This window comes from Chiloscyllium plagiosum, chromosome 36 (assembly GCF_004010195.1).
Source record: "Chiloscyllium plagiosum isolate BGI_BamShark_2017 chromosome 36, ASM401019v2, whole genome shotgun sequence".
Taxonomy (NCBI): Eukaryota; Metazoa; Chordata; class Chondrichthyes; order Orectolobiformes; family Hemiscylliidae; genus Chiloscyllium; species Chiloscyllium plagiosum.
Window position 1 is genome coordinate 20,988,714 of NC_057745.1, and position 19,011 is coordinate 21,007,724.

General features: G+C 41.8%; 1 protein-coding gene across 5 annotated transcripts in view; it reads right to left on the minus strand.

The window, feature by feature from the left end:
- The window catches only part of LOC122541034 (protein unc-13 homolog C), a 358,819-nt gene that overhangs the window by 39,296 nt on the left and 300,512 nt on the right, over nt 1-19,011 (minus strand). For all 5 annotated transcript variants that reach the window (XM_043677514.1, XM_043677512.1, XM_043677513.1 and 2 more), the window contains 2 exons: nt 7,352-7,408; nt 6,405-6,485 (listed from right to left, as the gene is read on the minus strand). In XM_043677514.1, coding sequence (XP_043533449.1) covers nt 6,405-6,485; nt 7,352-7,408 — 138 coding nt within the window. The remainder of the gene's footprint in view (nt 1-6,404; nt 6,486-7,351; nt 7,409-19,011) is intronic.

A 19,011-nucleotide genomic window follows, 5' to 3' on the forward strand; every position in this document is an offset into this window, starting at 1 on the left:
GTGTGGACTTGTTGGGCCGAAGGGCCTGTTTCCACACTGTAAGTAATCTAATCTAATCACATGCTAACCACCCTCTGTGCAAAACAGTTGCCTCTCATGTCCTTTTTAATTATCTCCCCTCTCACCTTAAAAAAAAGCCGCCTAGTCTTGAAATCCCCATTTTAGGGAAAAGCTACCTACCATTAACCCTATCGATACCTCATGTGCTTTTATAAACTTCCACAAGGTCACCTCTCAACCTCCTACACTCCAGTGCAAAAAATCCCAGCCTACCCAGCCTTTCTTTCTAATGCAAACCTTGCACACTTGGCAACATCCTGGTAAATCTCCTCTGAACCCTCGAAAGCTCTCTCTCTGGGCTTCAGCTCCATCTATCCTTTACTCCTCCCCCTTGTCCCCACTCCACCTTCAGCAATATATACCAACCTTTTCCCAGTTACAATCAGTTTTGAAGTTAACTCTGTTTTCTCTCCACAGATCCTACCAGACCGGCTGAGTTTTACCAGCAATTCCTTTTGTGTTACAAATCTATTAATTCATTTTTCAGATTTATTTAAGTTTGGAAAAAATTAAGTTAATTAAGTTAGGTTCAAGTAGATAGCCAGTCATGAAAGTACCTGAGATATTTCTCTACATTTAAGTTGCTACATAAATGTAAGATGTTGTTGCCCATTCCGTAATGTGTCCGGAAACAATCTTTTCTCATTACCCAGTAGCTACCCAGTATCCAACTTACATTAACTTGCTATAAGTAAAACATATCAAACATACACTGGAACTTGCTTCTCAATGTGGCATCATACAAATGGAGTTTATTTCCCCACATTTGTGTGCTGTATTGGCAACTATAACTATCATCATGTCTTGCAACTATACTTTATCTAGGTGTTCTCTGATCACATACCAGTAGGAAAATCCTGCTATAGGTTTATGAATAGAATGCTCTCACTGGGATTACAAAACTGTGCTCCTATTCACACTTTTACTTTATGCTGATCTTTTTAGCATGTCCAGTGGTTGTCATAAATCCCTCTCCTCCTTGTCTTACAACCTGTAAAGCAACGTGCTAACTGAAACACATAAATTCTAATAAAACAACACGGATCAGAGTTTAATTTAGAGCAATGGCAAGGACCTACGGGAAACAGCCCTTTTTATTTAACCAGGCATTTAATTATGGTGGCATCAAGTTCCTTGCACTGCTTTACACAAGAGAATACAACCCTTTGATTTTCCACACCTCAGCTGTGCTTTATTTACAGAACATTTCTGTTAAGATGTGACCTGAAACAATGTCATACTAACAGGAAGAACTCTGACAGATTTTGGTACAATAAGTAATCCCTGAAGATATTTCTTTGTGGTTGTTGTTTTTGGCAGCAGCTTCAATAAAACTGTGTGGCATTGTTTAGTCGTCATACCGGGTCCCGATGATCACTCACGCGAGTTTTCTTAGGTCAACTACAAGTAGTTCTTTTGTAACGTGACAGTTGCGTTCTTGTGCAACCCCGCATTATAGAAAAATTGCGTTTTAGAAACAGTGCTTGAAGTGTTGGTGATGTAATCGTGTTTACAGCCAACACACGTTTTAAGAGTTTGCGCTTTAGAAATGGTGTCCCCAATTTGTTTATTGTGTTGCAGCAAAATTGCATTAACGAAACATGTGTTATAGCAGAACGATCTGTAATTGAAATATGTTTGCAACTGAAGAGAGGGAAAAATGTGATGGATTTTACGCTGGAATTAAAAAGGGGGCGGGTCAAATGGAACAAAAGTGGAGGCCAGCGTTTGTTAAGAGTTTGATTAAATAGCAAAGATGGCAAGGAACAAAAGGCAAAAGGAATAATAACTGTGGTCATAAAGAAACAAAGCACTGATGCAGACTCAGTGGGAATAGCAGAATAATGGTTCTGAAAGCAAAGATATGAGAACAAGATACAGACTGGCATTCTGGAGGGTAAAGAAATCCAGACAGAGAGGACAGAGCATGGTCTGAAGTTGTTGAACTCAATGTTGAGCCCAGAAGGTTGTGAAGTGTCTAACTTGAAAGTGAAGGGCTTGTTTGACAGTTATCTACACAAGTGTTACACACACTGATAAGGGAGAACAGAAATCCCAGAGGGGAAAAAAAAGTGTAACTGGACCAGTGAATGATCAGTGTACCATGGGAATGGAGACCAGTAGATGCTACTGGTCCTGAAACCAGCAGTACTGGTCATGGCAGCAGTAACATGGCTCCTGAACAGGGATGCCTCTGTTCATCTCCGCCGCTGCCTGTAATCGGTGTGTTTTAAAAGGAATGGGTATGTGTTTTATTAATCCCTGAATGTGTGGAAAATTTAATCAATCAGTATCAAGCCTGCCATAGCTTTAAATAAAGAGGATTATTTATTCATGTAGTCAACTCCAAAAAGTGAATGTTGCATCTCTGACTGAGTCTACATTTAATTTTGGAGAAAAACAATCTTGGAACAATAAATGATTTCTGAATATGGCATCAATTTCTTGCTAAATGAGTGATTTTATTCTGGTACAGTATGAAGGAGGCTGGTTGAGCACTATTTTTCACTATCATACTCTTAGAAGCATCAGAGCACTCTTCCAATGTTTATAATTTCTGTGATTCAAAGGTCAAATAAAGAAAAATGTGATAGTTTCCCACAGAAACATCAATAGATCCATCCAGACATGGGCATATCTCCTCATCTTTATTTCCAAAGGAAAATCCAACTTCCAAGGTAATCCCACTTCCTAGCCTTTCCCAAATTGACTCAAGAGCAGGCAGTTTGGACAAAGGAAAACCTACCCGATGTGACAAGTGGGAATTGAATACTTTTAAATTGGGCTTAGATGGATTCCTGTTAGGCGAGGCAATAAAAGGTCATTGAGGTTAAATGGGAAAGTCGAATTCAGAACACAAAGATGTCAGCCATGAATGGCTGAGCAGACTTGAAGGACCGAATGGACTACCACGGCTCCTAGATCATGGAAGTGCTTTGATCTCTGTTCCAGTAAGGACAGGTTTTACTGGTATCTGGGAGACGGTGGGTGGGCTGGGTTTGGGAGCGGACAGTAAAATCACGGAGGGTGCCCCAACTGGACGCGAAGAGTCTGCCCATTCGAGGAGTTGAGGAACCGATAATTGGTGGCTATTTCACAGGGCCATTGGCACTGTGTCGAGGCTGGGGATACGTCCTGCTTCATGTGGGCCTGCCCTGACAAATGGAGGTGGCCTCGGATAGCAACATGAGAGGCCAGGCTCGACAAGGCTCTCCACTAGGAACAGTTCCCCTTCTGACCGCCTGCACCATGAATTTATAAAAAGGTATTTCTCCATCGACTTGGCACAGTCAGGTCTGCTGCCTGCCTCTGCAGTGACCTCCCCTCTGACAGCTTGCTGTCTGAACCAGCAGCTCCCCATATCATTGTCTTTAACTGGAAGGTGGATACACAGCAGTGCTGACAGCCAGGGTAAACCCCCCCAGCCAGGAAGCCAGGAAGGAGGACATTCACTGACAGGAAAATCTCATGCAACAGAACAAATGCTACCAGGGCAGTCAAGCTGGTTGAATGAATGGTCTGATAGTTAGCAACTATCCTTTGTAAATAGTTATTGTTGTAATGGTTAGTAACCAACCTGATTAAGTAAAGCAAAACTGACAAGTGCTCAAATAGCATAATCTTGATTTTGTTTATGTCCTGATAAATCTTAAAAAGTAAAATTGTGACATTAGTCAAAACAGCTACTGTGTATGTTCACATTATTGTGAAGTAATGATTTTATATAGGTTGGCAGGTATTTGTTCACTTTCAGGCGAGTTGAGAAAACATGAATATCTGATTTATACTATCAGATCTGAAGAAAGGTCACTGGACCCAAAATGGTAACTCTGCTTTCTCTCGACAATGCTACCAGATCTGCTGAATTTCTCCAGTTATTTCTGCTGTTAGATCTGATTCACTCACTGGTGTGGTGTAATGGTGGTGTCCCTACCTCTTGGGTGAAAGGTCCAGGCTCATGTCCCAGCTGCCTTGGAAGTGGGCCTTGATATGTCCAAACAGGTCGATTTGATACTACCAGTGGATGTAAAGTACTGAGAGTCAACTCGCACTGAAGTCAGAGATGCAACTACTTCTAAAAACAACTGACACCTTACAAGGTGACAGAAACTACATAGCAGAATAGTCATAAAAATTGCTGAGTGTTCACCTTTCATTAATGCTATTCTACAAAATTAATTTACAATGAACTCCATTAACTGCTGCATTTAAAATAATTTCACATCCATCAAGCGGATGAAGATTTAATGCTTCATGAAGAACTATTGCAGACATCAACTTGAGTGAACTCCTTGGATCACACTCTAAGCTGGATGTTTCTGGTGTTCTACTGTCAAAACTAACAGGATGGAGCTAATCCCACACGTTTTAATGGATATTGAGAACGGGTGGATTATCGGACTCAAAACGTCAGTCTAAAACGTAGTGTTCAGGAGAGGAATTATAACACGGACCATGCAGACAACGGCAGATGAAGTCAATTTTTCATGGGCTGAGACACTGAGTTCCATAAAGCAGGAGGAAATCGAAGCTAACAGGCTCTGTGATGAGGCAGTACCAAGTGCAGTACGTTCTGCCTTGTAAATATGTTAGTGGAAATTGAGGAAGCTGCTTGCTGTTTTAATCATGATCCCTGCTTTACTCAGGCCCCTTCCTTCATCTCTTATTCTGGATTATTGACGACTGGTGCCAGCTTCTGCTCCCACATGCTGGGGAGATTCACTGACATAGGGCTGAATCTTACTTTTCGATTAAGTGTGAGTCATGTTGAGTTGGATGGATTGATTCCCTTGATGAGGCTGAATGTGATGACTCTCATCCTATCTTATTAAATTTGCTGCATTAATTGGCAGTCCACTCCCTATGGGAGGCCTGCTTGATTACATTGCATTTCTGGAACAACCTGAATTATTCTGCATGTCTGGCACAGGCTCCATCTTTAAAAGACCATTGTGTATCTGGGCTGGCACTGCCAGTCCAGAGCTGTCCTGCTTGCTTGCTGACATTGGCTCACACTTGGCAGACAGGGGGACATTGGCAGCCCTCTGAGTAGGCAAGGACATGGCGTGCCTCCTGGACAGGGTGGTGCTGAGGTGGCATTTCCTCTTCCCCAGAGGACCAGCAGTGAAGGCTGTGACATCAGAGCTGGCCTGAGGTTACCACTCAGGTCAGACATCTTGAGGAATGCACAGCAATGTAGGAAGAAACACAATGTCCCTTTCCCCAATTGTTTCATTGTCATCATTAGACCCTTAATTCCAGATTTTTATTGAATTCAAATCCCACCATCTTCTGCCTGGGATTTGAACCTGCATCCCAGTAAATTACCTGGGTCTCTGAAATAACAGTCCAGAATATTACCACTAGGCCATTACCTCTCCAAATTATGCAGATGGTTTGAATCCCCAACAAATTTACTTTCTTACCAGTAAGCAAAAATAACTAAATCCTGTGAGTGGCAGTCTGAGAGGTGGATTTCTTTATCTTTTAATGTTTCTAGTTAAACTCAGGATGTCTGCCACAAGATAATCATTATAGCAAGCGACCTGAAGCCGAGGGAAGTCAATATCTGATATTTTTGGCATGCCATTGCTTCCAATTTTTCCATTTACTGACATCAATAGTTTAACGTGGCTAAAGGTGAATTCAGTCTAAAGGTGAATTTGACCTAAGGAAGGGTAACATCTCATGGGAATAAAGTAGTTTAATAATATTATACATTTTAGATGATTCAACACAGGAATTAAATAAATGATAAATGGTATCACTTGGTGAAAAACAATTTCATATGTAGGATGCAAGTCGAGTTCTAATAATTTGAGGACATAATAGAGAAAGGATTTTTCCAAAACTAGCACAAACAGAATTTTTACAAAAATGTTGTCAGGCAGTATGTTGACAACATTAGTTCAATCATAACAGAAGTAACTGTAATGTAACAAATGGTATTTGGCTTCTTAGTGAAATAACAACTCAATGAACGCTGCTCTCTGTCCTGGGTACTGGCCATTTATAACTGAACTAAAGAATTCTACAGGGATAATATTAGGCTTTGCTTTGCAGTAATGTGAAATGATGATGGAAAGGAAAGTTGGTCAGGACACAAAATGAGCAGTAAATTCACTATCAACCATCCAGCACCACAATCCAAGACCGTTCTACCTATTGACAGCTTGTGGAATGTCAGTGTGTGATGAGTTTAATTTGGAGACTGAAGATTAATCCATTGCCAGTGAGAAAAATACTCTGTCTTTCTTTTTCCAAACCTTTATGTGCTGTCATAATTAAATGGGGAAACATCAATGCAGCTGTGTCCACTCAGAATCCAGCAAATATAAAATTACCTTGATTGTAGCCAACACTACTTCCATGATAGCACACTGACGTGGACTGAGACTTTTGACCTCTTCTCGAATCACATGATCCTATTTGAAAAGGATATTAACAAAAACATGTTCAGTTTACTGAAATGAATGAACATTTCAAAGTAACCTAACAGAGAAATTACTCATTGAGATCAGTTTGCCAGAAGCCTAAATCATACCAACGAATTACTGGGTACTGTTAAAGGATCTATGGCATTAGATAACCTTTACAGTAACAAGCAGGGTTTCTGGACTGAAAAATGCAGCACTTTAGATTCAGGATACAGATTTGTCTTGTAGGAACATTTTTAATAAAAGATGATGTATTATATATTTGTTACATGAACGCAGTATTTTGCATACGTTCACACAGGCTGTTATAGCAACTGTTTTTGATAAAGAATGGAGCTATTTAATATGTGTCAAACTGAAGTAATATGTAGTAACTCCAGTGTGACAGGATGGGTACAAAGCAAAAAGTTGAAATTTCCTGTCTATTACTAGCAAAAGTTCTGCTCATCCATCAATTAAAAATAAATAGAATGAGCTCTGATTTCCTAATTGTTTTGGTTGGATCTTGGGGGAATGTATCCTTGCATCATTAAAAAAAAGCAGTAGTTTTTATTTTCAATGAGGAATTTAGTTTTTGTAATACACGAGGGAATATTATTTGACAAGAGCATGGGAATCATCATTCACAAAAGTGTAATGCCCATTTTTTTAAAAAAATTATGCAGATGAGCATAATTCAAGCTAAGAATCCTTCAAATTGCATGAGCATTGACTACACTGTGTATAGTATGGATTCACATAAAGAATTCAATTGTTCGTGCATGAGATATGGGTGAAAGGTATAGATTTCAATAAGGAAAGGTGGTATGAAATATAAACATTCTATACAATGCCAAGTGCATTTATATTGATACCTTTAGCTTTGATAACTGGCCCAAATCCTTAGCTGCACTGAAGATCATCTGTGCTCCCTGGATGAACAAGACAAAGAGAACATGATATCAAGTCAAAACAGTTGGCATGAATGTAGAAAATATCCTTTGAGCAACTACTTAGTTAAAAAGATTTAAAGGATCTATAAAAGTGACCTTTTATGTTTAAACTGTGGTCAAGATTTTATGTGAATAAAATGCAAAAATAATTGACACTGTCTGAACTGATGTTAGGTTTGCAACATTTCTTGCTTGCAGATCATCAATATGATAAAGTCCATGAAAAAAAGTCATTGCAGCAGGTTGATCATAATTATGTGCTACTCCTACTCCAAATCAGTATGTTATACAGCAATGAGGTAACAATTGCCAAATGCTGATATTTATGCACTGGGGAGGCTGACAGGGCTAAAGCAAGACTTTTCGCTAGGCCTGTTTAGAGGGTGATAAAGAGCCAACCATATTGCCATGGGTCTGGGGGCACACATAGGCCACATCAGCCAAGGATGACAGATTTTCTTTTTGAAAACAAAATTATGACCAGATAGACTTTGAAAACTAGAAGCAAAATACGGATGCTGCTGGAGATCTGAAAGAAAAACAGAAAATGTTGGAGAAGTGCTTGGGCTGGCAGCATTTGTGAAGAGAGAGAGAGAGAAAGAAAGAGAGAGAGAGAGAAAGAAAGAGAGAGAAAGAGAGAGAGGAAGAGAAAGAGAAGTGACTTTTGAATTCTGTGACTCTGCTTCAGAATAGGGTTCAGAAATGGGTTTCTCCAGCATTTTTGGTTTAGATTTTTACAAACATTGCTGGTACTAGTTTTATTTTAATACTAAATTCATTTAAAATATTGAAATTAAATTTCTCAACTTCTGAGATTTGAACTCATGTTTTCAGATCATTAGTCCAGGTCTATAGATTATTAATAACGTAACCACAATGCTACCATAGCCCCTGTAAAAATTTCAAACCAATAGTGAAACTTTACAGGACCCACATACTGTCTGTGACTGTCACAGATTGGTTGTCCTTTTTATAATCAATGAAAACAAGTAATCTGTTTCTAAATCATCAAACAATTTGTTTCACTTGAAACCGTGACAAATGAGATAATGAAACATAATGTAACATTGCTCCCTATGCTTAACATCATGTAGGTGTCAAGACATGCAGAAATCTACATAAAATGGTGGTGCCCTACATAGTCACAGTATAGTGATAAATTGTAGATTTACGCAAAACAAATTATGAATAAAGAAGCCCTAGATCACTGTAACTGTATGTAGTTCAGTAAGTTGAGTTACATGCTAAGGGTCTATATTAGACAATAAGACATTTAGATACAGAAGCAGAATTAGTTCATTCAGCCCATCGAGTCTACTCTGTCATTGGATCATGGCTGGTCTGTTTCTCAACCCCATTCTCCTGCCTTCTCCCTGTAACCTTTGATCCTCTCATTATCAAAAACCTCTCAAATTCTATCTTGAATTTACTCAATGTCTCAGCCTCCACAGCCTTTTATGGCAATAAGTTACACCGAGTCATCACCCTCTGGCTGAAGAAATTCCTCCTCATCTCAGTTCTAAAGGTTCATCCCTTCACTCTGAGGCTGTGCCCTCAGGGCCTAGTCTCTCCGACTAGTAGAACCATCTTCTCCACATCCATGCTATCTCGGCCCCTTATTACTCTGTCAGTTTCAGTGAGGTTCCCCCTCATCCTTCTCAACTCCATTCAGTACAGATCCAGAATCCTCAACCGCTCCTCATGTGACAAGCTCCTCATCCCCAGGATCATTCTTGCAAACTTCCTCTGGACCTCTTCCAAAGCCAACATATCTTTCCCTAGATACAGGGCCCTCAACTGCTCACAATATTCCAAATGTGGTCTGACCAGAGCCTTATACAGCCCCAGTGGGACATCCATCCCTGCTCTTGTTTTCCAGCCTTCTCAAAACAAATGCTAACATTGCATTTTAATTCTAATGGAGACCAATTCAGCCTTATATCCTTCTGAAATCAAGGACTGCGTACCATATTTGAAGCTGTCAAGCAGAAGTTGAGACTACACAGATCACATCAAAGTATTTGTCTTTAGGCATTCCTGTTCATCAGGCAAACAGATATCAGCATGACTAATGATGGAAGTCTAGAGCTCCTAGACAGACCAATCTCTGTGGGGATGCGCACCCTCTGATATTCATAGTTAAAAATCACACAACACCAGGTTATAGTCCAACAGGTTTATTTGGAAGCACTATCTTTCAGAGCGCTGCTCCTTCATCAGGTGGTTGTGGAGTATAAGATCTAACACACAGAATTTATAGCAAAAGTTTACAGTGTAATGTAACTGAAATTATATATCGAAAACAACCTGGATTCTTTGTTACGTCTCTCATTTTTTAGAATGATCATGTTGGTTTCAGTTCTTTCATATGTAAATCGCAGAACTTTTTGAGTTACTTTCTCAAGTGAGCTTTAACAATTGGTGTCACGTTGGCCCAGATAACGCACTGAAGGTGTGAGCACACCTCACAATCCAGGTCGTTTTTGACATATAATTTCAGTTACATCACACTGTAAACTTTTGCTATAAATTCTGTGTCCAATGATCTAATATTCCACAACCACCTGATGAAGGAGCAGCGCTCTGAAAGCTAGTGCTTCCAAATAAACCTGTTGGACTAGAACCTAGTGTTATGTGACTTTTAACTTTGTCCACCCCAGCCCAACACCGGCATCTCCAAATCTGATGTTCATGTATTGATTGTCTCAGACTGACTATCCTGACAGCACTTCTTAGGGCAGGAGCCTACCATGATAAACCGAGTTGATATTTTGGTGATGCTGTCATGGAGTTCCACTGTCAAAAGTTTGGCCTTTGGGTATTTAATTGGCTGTGCAGGACTCCATGCTGCAATTAAGTTACTGAGCATTCTCCCAGTGGTCTCAGAAAGTCTTCTCATTCACCTGACTTGGATCTTGCTCCAGCCAAAATGATGGCCATATTTGCTTTTGTAGTGAATGTACTTAGAAGAAAGAAAATCCATCAGATGTGGGACACTTTAAAACCTGTTGTATAAATGCAATTTCTCTTTAGAGTTTTGATCAAAACTTAGAAAATGCTTTGATCAACATTTCTTTAATAGGTCAACTTTATCGAACATGAAAATGGAATAAATGTAATTAGTATAACTTATAGTTTATGGTTTAATTACCTGAGTTGCTCATGGAGGAGAAACACTTAAAATGCAGAAATTACAGGGCCATTTGAATGTTTAATGTTCTCCCACTAAAGCTCCTCTCTCTCTCAATGCTGTTTTGGCCGAGGCCATAATTTCAATTTGAAATCTGCTACAAATATATCTATTAAAACAGCAAAGTGAGAAATTTACTATAAGTTTGTTCAGTATTTACAAAAATTGCCAATATCTTTACCCCCCTCTGAGGTTATAATGCGCACAGAAACCAATCTCAGAATTAAAAATTGAAAATGCAGGAAATACTCAGCACATCTGGCAATGTCTGCGGAGGGAGACCTTTTTGATTTCTCTGTATTGTAGACTATTACTTAATATTCATAATAAGCCCACATTGATTCCCACTTCTACACTTCCTTACAGCCTACAATTTGAAGGACTCCATTCCGTCCTCCCACTTCCTCTCATTCTGTCACATTGGTTCCAATAATACAATCTCATACATCTCTTTGTTTTTCCTCAACTGAGAGTCCCTACCTTTCCCATTGTCATTGACAGAGCCCCTCGACTATATCCGCCACATTTTCTGTGCTTCTACTACCATCCTTTCCTCATCTGAAAAGATTCTCTGTGTCACCATCTTCCACACCTCCAGGTTCAATACTTGCCGGATCATTTTCTGCTGGCTCTAGCATGAAGCAGAAAACCAATCATCACATCCTCCCATTCCCTTTCAGCAACTTGAAGAGACCGATCTCTCTGTGATACCCTGGTCCACTCCTCAATCACTCCAACACCCAGCCCTCTTCCTCTGGCACCTTTCCCTGCAAATCTAGAAAACGCAACACCTGCCCTTTTAACTCCTCACTCCTCATCATTCCAAGTGAAGCAGTGATTCACATGCACTACTTTCACTTTATTGTATGTGCTGCTTACAATGTATTTTTCTTTACACAAGGGAGACCAGAACAGATTGAAAGACCACTTTGTGGAATCCCCTCGTTCAGTCTGCAACATTAACCTGGAGCTTTCTGTGGCCCGTCATTTTAATTATCTACCTTATTCTCACACTAACACCTTTGTCCGCACTCTGCTGCACTGTTCTGGTGAAGCTCAGCTTGAGGAATCACACCTCACCTTTCGATTAGGCACTTTAAGGCCAACTCCAGAGGGAGTTTAACAATTTCAGATTGTCAATTTTATTCTTTTTGTTTTACTCCTTTCCTTTTTCAGTTTCCTCTCATTTTTGCTCTCTGACAGAAATACACCTGCTCCTGTGCATCTCCTGTTCCTTTCATTCCCCCATTGCTATTTCCTCTCACACTAGAGGACTAACTTCTTTATCATTCAATCTCTTCTGTCTTCCACCTTATCGCAGACCTTTCTTTGTTCCTGCCTCAAACATCCCTCACTCAAATCCGATTACACGTCAAAGTTGCCCCGTTCTGATGAAAGATCACCCACCCGAAAAGTTAACTCTGCTTCTTTTTCTACATGTGCTGCCTGATTTGCTCAGCATTCACAGTCTCTTTGTTGTTAATTTGGGGATGTGGGCCTCACTTGCTGGGCCTACGTTTATTACCCAATCCTAACTGCCATTGAGAAGATCATGGTGAGCTGCTTCCGTGAGACGCTGAAGTCCATTTGGTGTGGGTCGACCCATGATACAGTTCCAGGATTTTGACCCAATGAGACTGAAGAAACAGCGATATATTTTCAAGTCAGGATTGTGAGTGACTTGCAGAGGAAGGTGTAGTGCTGGTGTACCCATGTCCCACAGCCCTTGTTCTTCTTGATGGTCATTGAGATGCTGGAAGAGGCTGACTAAAGAGCCTTGGTGAATTTCTACAGTTTATCTTGTATATTGTACACACAGATATTAGTGCGTGCTGGTGGTCACAGGAGTGAATGCTTGTGGATGTGGTGTCAATCAAGCAGGCTGCTTTATCCTGGATGGTGTGAAACCTCATGAGTGTTGTGGAGCTGCAGCCATCCAGTTAAGTGGTAAGTATTCCATCAGATTCCTGACGTGCTATGCCGACAGTGGACAGATTTTGGGGAGTCAGGAGGTGAGTTAGTTGCTGCTGGATTCTTAGCCTCGAACATGCTCTTGTAGCCAGATATTTATATGGTCAGCTTCTGGTCAATAGTAACTCCCAGGATGTTGATAGTGGGGAATTCAGTGATGGAGAAATGTCACTGAATGACAAGGGGTAATAGTTAAATGGTCTATTGCTTGAGATTATCATTGCCTGGCAGTTGAATGGAATGAATGTTACTTACCATTTGTCAGCCCAGGCCTCAGTATTATCAAGGTCTTGTTGCATTTGGATGTGGACTGTTCTGAGGGGGGCATGAATGATGCTAAACATTGTGCATGTATCAGTAAATATCACAACTTCTCACCATATGATGGAAGAAAGGTCACTCATGAAGCAGCTAAATTTGTTTGGCTGCGGATACTGGAGCGATACCTCGGAGCTGAGATGACTGACCTCCAACAACCACAATCACCTTCTTTTGTGCCAAGTAGGACTTAAACTGCAGAGAGTTTTTCTTCTGATGCCCATTGACTCAAATTTTAGTCAGGTTTCTTGATGCCACACTGGATCAAATGTTGCCTTGATGTCAAAGTTCATCGTCTCTGTTTCTTTTTAAGATTTTCATCATCGTCAGTTTTGTGTTTTTTGTGTAGGTCTCAGTTTGGTGCTGAAATATAATACTAACTTCAACCCTGAATTATAAGAAATAGTCCTCAAAATACTGTATTTGTAACCCGGGTTGAATGTAAACATCTTATCCAATTTATTTCATCGATGTGGCTTCATAGACAAAAATGTTGGTCATGTTTGATGTGACAACGCTGTACAGATTGAGTCTTCTACTTTTCTTTACATTAATGACAGAATAGATGCTATTTGATTTTCTCTTAACTCTTACTAAAAATGTTAAAACACATGGGCTATGCTCAAGGTTGTTGTAAATTTTAGAACCGCTGAGGAAAACACAAATGGTGCAGTATTTCTGCTTTGAAATCAGCCAGCTATAAGGAACATTATCTTACTCTAGGGATCTTAGAGGGGAAAAACAAACCGTTTGCCTTAAGGTAAAGTCAAGTACAAGTAAATTCTCAGAGGGTTATCCTTCATAATGGGCACTGCTGTAAACTCAGCGAGCAAACCTACACCCTAAACCTCAACCTGAGCTACAAACCTTCACAAACCTTGAGTAAGCATTTCAGTCACAAACAAACCGAAGTACAAGTCCCAGGAAAGGCAGAATATAAAGAGCAGCTTAATTTGTTGAGAGCATTTGTAACAATCTGTGGTTGCAAGAGCTTATCAAAAGATGAGTATTTCCCTTCATGTCAAGCTGACAAGTGCCAATGGGTGGAATTTAATGTCCTCCTCTAAAACAAGTTGGAGGGAGTGTATGTGGCATTTAATTGGACAAGAGGGTGACATGCCCACTGTTTTCCCACATCTGCTCTGATTAAGTCCAGATTGGGAAGCCTCATGAAGTGTGGGAGACCACAGAGCATCAATGACGAAAGTATAACTCAGTCTGAATAATAAGAGAAAGTGTGATTAGCATTTTTTTTTCTCAGAGGACATGATAAATGTTTAGAGAAGGGCAACTGCATCAGAAAATCCAGAACACAGATTGAGAAGAATTGGCATAAAAAGCTGAGTGGAATTTTTTGTTTTAGGAAGACAGCTGTTTATGATTTGGAATACATAGAGCGAGGGATGGTATGACTTTCAAAAAGAAATTTTTGAAAGGAAATTAGATATCTTGGGGAGGTTGTAAGCTAACTTGATCAGAGTGTGGGCACCAGGGTGTAATATTAAAAGTTGAAACACGAGTGCACGGAGGACTGGGACTTGTAGTGTTGGAGAGTTAGATTGTGTCAGAGAAAATACAAAAAGGACTAAATTGTTAATCTGGTAAACATTCATTTGATGACAGATGAAGGAGGTGTGTAGGTTTGTTCACATTATAGTTCTATTCCCATTCACAGACCCCAGTCTCTGCGAGAGGAGTCATGTATCTGCTACCCTTGTCCTTCTAGATGGAAGTTGTCGATTTGGAAGGAGGTGTCTGAGGATCTCTGGTGAATTTCTGCACTGCATCTTATTTAAAGACCTGTTCATACATGTTATGACACACCTGAGGGTCAAGTAGGACTTGAACCCCAGATTTCTAACCCATTGATAGAGGACACTAGGACTGTACCACAAGTCAATTGGTTCTTCTAAATATGTCCTAACAGTTCCTCCATTAGAATCAGCTGCTCCTAGTCAGTAATGAAGCATACTTATTTACATTTTCAAGGTCACATCTTGTGGTGCAGTGCAGTTCCCTCTCTCTGGGCCAGAAGGTCCAGGTTCAGTTGTCACCAACCATGAATGTGTTTTATCACATGCCCAAGTGGGGTGGTTGAACACATTCAATCTTTTAGTTAGAGAAGCTCGAGCCTTTGGTCTGGATCACCACCCATCTCCTTGACCTGGAAATCTATTTTAAACTGGCAGGAGTTAGAGACTAAAGTTACCACAGGGAGATGGGAACTGGATAGAGCTGCTCCAGGTGTAGTCCTGCAGGGATTGAGGGCTGGTCAGAAACCAACGGATAATTGCCATCTTGTGCTACTAGGTTCCCTTCTGTGGAGTTTGTCACTACAATGCAGAAGATGCTCGTGAACACTTTTTGGGACAAGGCAGCAACATATGAGGTGCTGAGCCTTCTGCCCAGATAGGGAGGCCAGGATCAGCTCCAGATGGTCATGTTCTAAAAATTCACTTGTTGGACATGGCCATCGCTGGCTAGGCCAGCGGCACGGTGGCACAGTGGTTAGCACTGCTGCCTCACAGTGCCTGAGACCCGTGTTCAATTCTCGCCTCAGGCGACTGACTGTGTCGAGTTTGCACGTTCTCCCCGTGTCTGCGTGGGTTTCCTCCAGGTGCTCCGGTTTCCTCCCAAAAGTCCAAAGAGTGCAGGTCAGGTGAATTGGCCATGCTAAATTGCCCGTAGTGTTAGGTAAGGGGTAAATGTAGGGGCATGGGTAGGTTGCGTTTCGGCGGGTCGGTGTGGACTTGTTGGGCCGAAGGGCCTGTTTCCACGCTGTAATTTAATGTAATGTAATGTAATCTAATCTCATTTTGCTAGTCCCTATTGCCCTTGAGAAGGTGGGGTGAGCTGCCTCCATGAGCTGTAGGTTGACCCATGAAGCCCTTAGGGAGGGTTATCCAGGATTTTGACCCAGCGACAGTGAAGGAACAGCGATATGTTTCCAAGTCAGGATGGTGATTGGCTTGGATGGGAACTTGAAGGTGGTGGTGTTCCATGTATCTGCTGCCCTTGTCCTTCTAGATGGAAGTGGTTGTGGGTTTGGAAGGTGCAGTCTGAGGATCTTTGGTGAATTTCTGCAGTGCATCTTGTAGATAGTACACAGTGCTTCTACCGAGCGCCAGGCGGAAGATGAGGTGCTCTTCCTCCAGGCGTCGTGTTGCCTGAAACGTTCCACAAGTAGGCGGCCTGTATCCCCAATGTAGAGGAGGCCAATGTAGGGGAGACAGGCTGCCTACTTGCGGAACATTTCAGAGAACACCTCTGGGACACCCGCACCAACCAACCCAACTGCCCCATGGCTGAACACTTTAACTCCCCCTCCCACTTCGCCAAGGGCCTATCACCCTCACCTTAACCTCCTTCCACCTATCACATTCCCAACGCCCCTCCCCCAAGTCACTCCTCCCTACCTTTTATCTTAGCCTGCTTGGCACACCCTCCTCATTCCTGAAGAAGGGCTTATGCCTGAAACGTTGATTCGCCTGCTCCTTGGATGCTGCCTGACCTGCTGCGTTTTTCCAGCAACACATTTTTCAGCTCTGATCTCCAGCATCTGCAGTCCTCACTTTCTCCCAGTTCCGACATGCAGCTTCTGTTTGTCGGTCTTCTTACCTCTTTGTGGAAGACTTTTATATTTATCAGGAGTGGGTCAAAAGTGTGGAGGATCATTGCTTTCCATTGGAGCTCTCTCACATCAGGAGACTGCAACAGTGGTGAGGGAGTGGCTGCTCAGGAATTTCACTGAGGTGGATTCTCATGGCTGATGATTGGGAAGGATTGGGCTGCCGGACTGACCAGAGAGGTGGTAGTGCCGGATGTAAAGGCAATGGGCTGTATGGTGCCAAAACAACCCGTGTGCCCTGTATCAGTGATCCGTTTGCTGCAAGTTGTGTAATGGGCCTCAGAACCATGATGCTTGGCTTTGATCACACTCATGGTGGTTCAAACCTGTGGTGGACTGCTGTCTGAATGACAGAATTTCACACTGACCTCACACCGTCTCTTTGAGAAATTTGAGTTGTCTCATGGAACTTCCCTCAGTGCCATTCCATTCTGCATGGAGGGGCTCCCTGTATGGGCTGCTCCTGCTGCACACCCTCGACTTCCTCACCCTCGTCACCATTCAGACAGTGCATGCAGAGTTGCCCTGCCATTTGTGGTTGGCAGCGCCCCCTGTTGGTGGGAGGCTCTCTATGTGGGAGTCCTCCACTGTACACCAGTGGGACTCAGCGTGGAGAATGTTGCTTGCAGTAAGCTGGTGCAATACACCTTTAAAGTGGTTCACAGCCTCCCAGGCTGCCTGTGTTTTCTTGTGGCCTTGAGTTGTCCATATTCCCTATCGGTATGAGTTGTGCCAGATTGCAGCCTGGTTTCTGGTATGTGAAGGGGCTGCTTCCAGCTTTTGAGTTGGACTTCAGTCACACGTTCCTAGTCATTGGTCAGCTGGCGCAGAGGGAGGTGGGAAAGTCAGAGCACCTCCTTGTGGGTCTGCTTCTGGGCTTGGGAGGGATCATTCAACTCAACTCAACTATCTGCCTCTTTCTTGTGGTTCTGTCTGCATCTGTGTCATACCCAATGGTAGACTTGAGCAGCCCCCCACCCCAGCTTGTGGATACCAGGTGGACTGGTCTACACTCACAATGACATTTTAACTTAGATTTTAAGTTTGCTTTGACAATTTGATTTTCAAATACATGTTCCTTTGAGGAATCGTTATTCATTCATTTGGTTGAACGCTTTCAAAATGGTATAGGGACTCAGCAACGCTTTTAACATCAGCATCGACGCAATTTGAAATGTGTGTCTGTAAACGCACCGAATGTGATTAATAACTGGTTGCTTTCAACTCTGTTAATGGCTTTATTTGCACTCTATGACAGTGTTCCAAGCAAATTATTTGATGCAAGACATTTCCATGGTTGTAATGGTGCGCAGCCAAGTTGGAAACACAGTCTATTTAAGCAAATGCTTTATAAATGTGTGTGCTTGGGAAGGGAAGAATAGCTAACAGTAGAGTACTAGCAGGGCAGGGGAGGAGGTGAAGTAACCTATATTGGCTTGCTTTCTTCTTTTGATTTTGGGAAGCTGGTTGAAGCACCAAGTTATGTTCTGGCATTTTCTACAAACAGCCATGTGGAATAAGAAAAGATAGAGCCCATAATTTTGATGAAGGAATGCATCCTGGGCTAAGTGCTGGAGAACAGGATTAGAATAATTAGGTAGTTTTTTTGACTGGCCTGGACTCAATGGGTTGAAGGGTATTTTTTCTGTTGATCGCTGTGACTTTATTACTGTGTAAGAGACAGAGATATTCTAAAGGAGGTCAAGGACAGGATTTATCTGGATGCAGTTCAGAAGCATTAGAGGAGTTATAAGGCTATGTGGTGTCTTTTATAGACAATTAAATCATGGGAAGGAATTAGAAAGGTAGATTTCCAAGAGAATGACTGAAATGTCCAAGAAATATAGACTAGTCATAATGAGGGATTTTAAATACTAGGTACTGATGGGATGGTTACCGTGTTAAGGGCAAAGAAAGAGCAGAATTTCTGAAGTGGGTTCAGGAGACCTTTCTTGATCAGCATGGTCCAAGGGTAGACATCCACCCAATACTTCCCCTGCTGCTGATTAAATCAGAGTGGAATTAAATGGAAGACAGGATGGCAGGCATGGTGACACCCACCACGCTGGCACTATTTCAGGCTCCAAGTCCACCCTGGGGTGCCAGCCCATTGCCATGAGGTGGAATTGGGGAGTGGGAGCAGACAGGTAAAACCTTTCCTGCCAAAATGTTTAAAAGTGATCATTCTCCACCTGGAAGGGGACTCTGAATTGTTCGTTCCAGATCTGAAGTTTGTATCTTGGTGCAACTGATCTTGTCTCCTACGGGAATCATTGTATCTCTTAACACAAAATATTGTGGAACTGCAACAGAGGAATATACAAAATACTCAGCATACATTTTTAAGATTTGGAGATGCCGGTGTTGGACTGGGATGGACAAAGTTAAAAATCACACAACACCAGGTTATAGTCCAACAGGTTTAATTGGAAGCACACTAGCTTTGTGGGCGGCATGGCGGCACAGTGGTTAGCA